The sequence below is a fragment of the Cebus imitator genome, unplaced genomic scaffold (assembly GCF_001604975.1).
Source record: "Cebus imitator isolate Cc_AM_T3 unplaced genomic scaffold, Cebus_imitator-1.0 Scaffold30, whole genome shotgun sequence".
In the NCBI taxonomy this organism is placed as follows: Eukaryota; Metazoa; Chordata; class Mammalia; order Primates; family Cebidae; genus Cebus; species Cebus imitator.
Genome location: NW_016107345.1, coordinates 9,554,289 through 9,556,043, shown reverse-complemented (window position 1 = coordinate 9,556,043; position 1,755 = coordinate 9,554,289). Strand labels below are relative to the sequence as shown.

Genomic DNA, 1,755 nt, shown 5'->3' with positions numbered 1-1,755 from the left:
AAAGAAAGAAAGAAAGAAAAAGAAAGAAAGAAAGAAAGAAAGAAAGAAAGAGAGAGAGAACGAGAGAGAGAAAGAAAGAAAGAAACGGTCAGGTAGGAGAAGAAAAATAGACTTTCTGTGACTGTATGCTCTTGAAATCTCCCGCAGGTTCTAAGCAGGGCAAAATGGGGTCTCGAAAGTGTGGAAGCTGCCTAAGTTGTCTGCTGATTCCGCTGGCACTTTGGAGTATAATTGTGAACATATTACTGTATTTCCCAAATGGGCAAACTTCCTATGCATCCAGCAATAAACTCACCAACTACGTGTGGTATTTTGAAGGAATCTGTTTCTCAGGCGTCATGGTAAGTGTGACTTTGGAGACTTGGGAGAGAAGGGGGAGTTGTTGTTGAGACTTACCTTGAACCTAGTAAAAATAATGAATACTGGAAAAATCATTCTGCTAATCTTGGGTGTAGGATTTGAAAGATGGAGGGGGAAGGGGCAGGTGATCTGCTAGGATTTGGGACATAGCTTTGTTTTCAATAAGCTGCTCAACAATGCAGCTTTGGTAATGCCAGAAGTCAGTCCTAATGAAAGTTTGTGGGACACTGACTTGTAAAAATAATATGTTCTCATGAACCCTGCATATCGACTTAAGCTATTCGATCTTCAGTGGCATCACTGTTTTCTAGAATAGATTTTCTGTCTGTGCTCATGTTTTTCTAGCTTGAAGGGGCGTTAGGATAGCATGAAAAAAAGCAGAGACTTGGATATTCAGACAAACCTGCATGTAAATCTATGCTCTGTCATTTGTGCCATGAGACCTTTGGCAACTTACTCAGTATCTTTGAGTCTTAGTGTTCTAATGTGAAAAATGTGAATAATGGCATTTACTTTTCAAGATAAAATATATATATATAGATAAAGTACCCAGGAGAGAGACTGACATGCAGTAGATAGCCAGTGACTGTTGTAATTATATTATTATTAAAAAATGAGCTGTGTCATCATTAAATAGTCCCACATTGAGACCCTCATAATGGAGGGAGTGTTTGAAAAGTAAATTGAATTATCAACAGTAACCCATGAACACTTTCCTGATGACTTTGTGCTCTTTAAAAATAAACAAACTGATAGTAAATCATGTTGGCAACTCAGAGGAAAAGACACTTTTCCTGGTCAAGTCATTTCTAAAAATAACACATTATGGACTGTAAACGTATCAGACCACCAATAGTATAGAAGAGATGTAGAAATAATCTATTTCTACATCTTTGTGGGGTGTTTAATTATTATATTTAATAGCTATGTTGTAAAGCAGTTTTCATTTAGTTATTCATTTTGCACATTAAATTAATAAACTTTAAGATGTTAATATCCAATGTTAGTGAAGTTGCTATGAAATAAGCACGCAACTAATGTTGGCTGAACCACCAAGTAATGTCAGTCTTTTGGGTAAGAGTTTGGTATGATATACCAAAATCTATGAAAATGCTTCTGTCCTTTGACTCAGTAATCCTACCTCTCATCATTTATTCTGAAGAAATCACCCAAAACAAGGAAACAGCTATGTGTACAGATGTTTGTGGCTGCATTGGTATGATAGTAAATAACCAGAAGTATCTTACAGAGAAGTAACTAAATAAATTACAGTACATTCACTTCATGCAATGGTGAAAATTATAATTATGAAGATGTAACAACATGGAAAATGCACATTATTTCATATTAAGTGAAAAAAGACACAACAAAGTTGTGGGTAAATTACAATTGCAG

At 35.6% G+C, this 1,755-nt stretch overlaps 1 protein-coding gene across 1 annotated transcript in view; it reads left to right on the top strand.

The window, feature by feature from the left end:
- Nucleotides 1-72: 72 nt before the first annotated feature.
- TM4SF18 (transmembrane 4 L six family member 18) overlaps nt 73-1,755 on the top strand; it is a 12,505-nt gene continuing 10,822 nt past the window's right edge. The window contains exon 1 of the mRNA XM_017523829.1: nt 73-341. Coding sequence (XP_017379318.1) covers nt 126-341 — 216 coding nt within the window. The 5' untranslated portion in view covers nt 73-125. The remainder of the gene's footprint in view (nt 342-1,755) is intronic.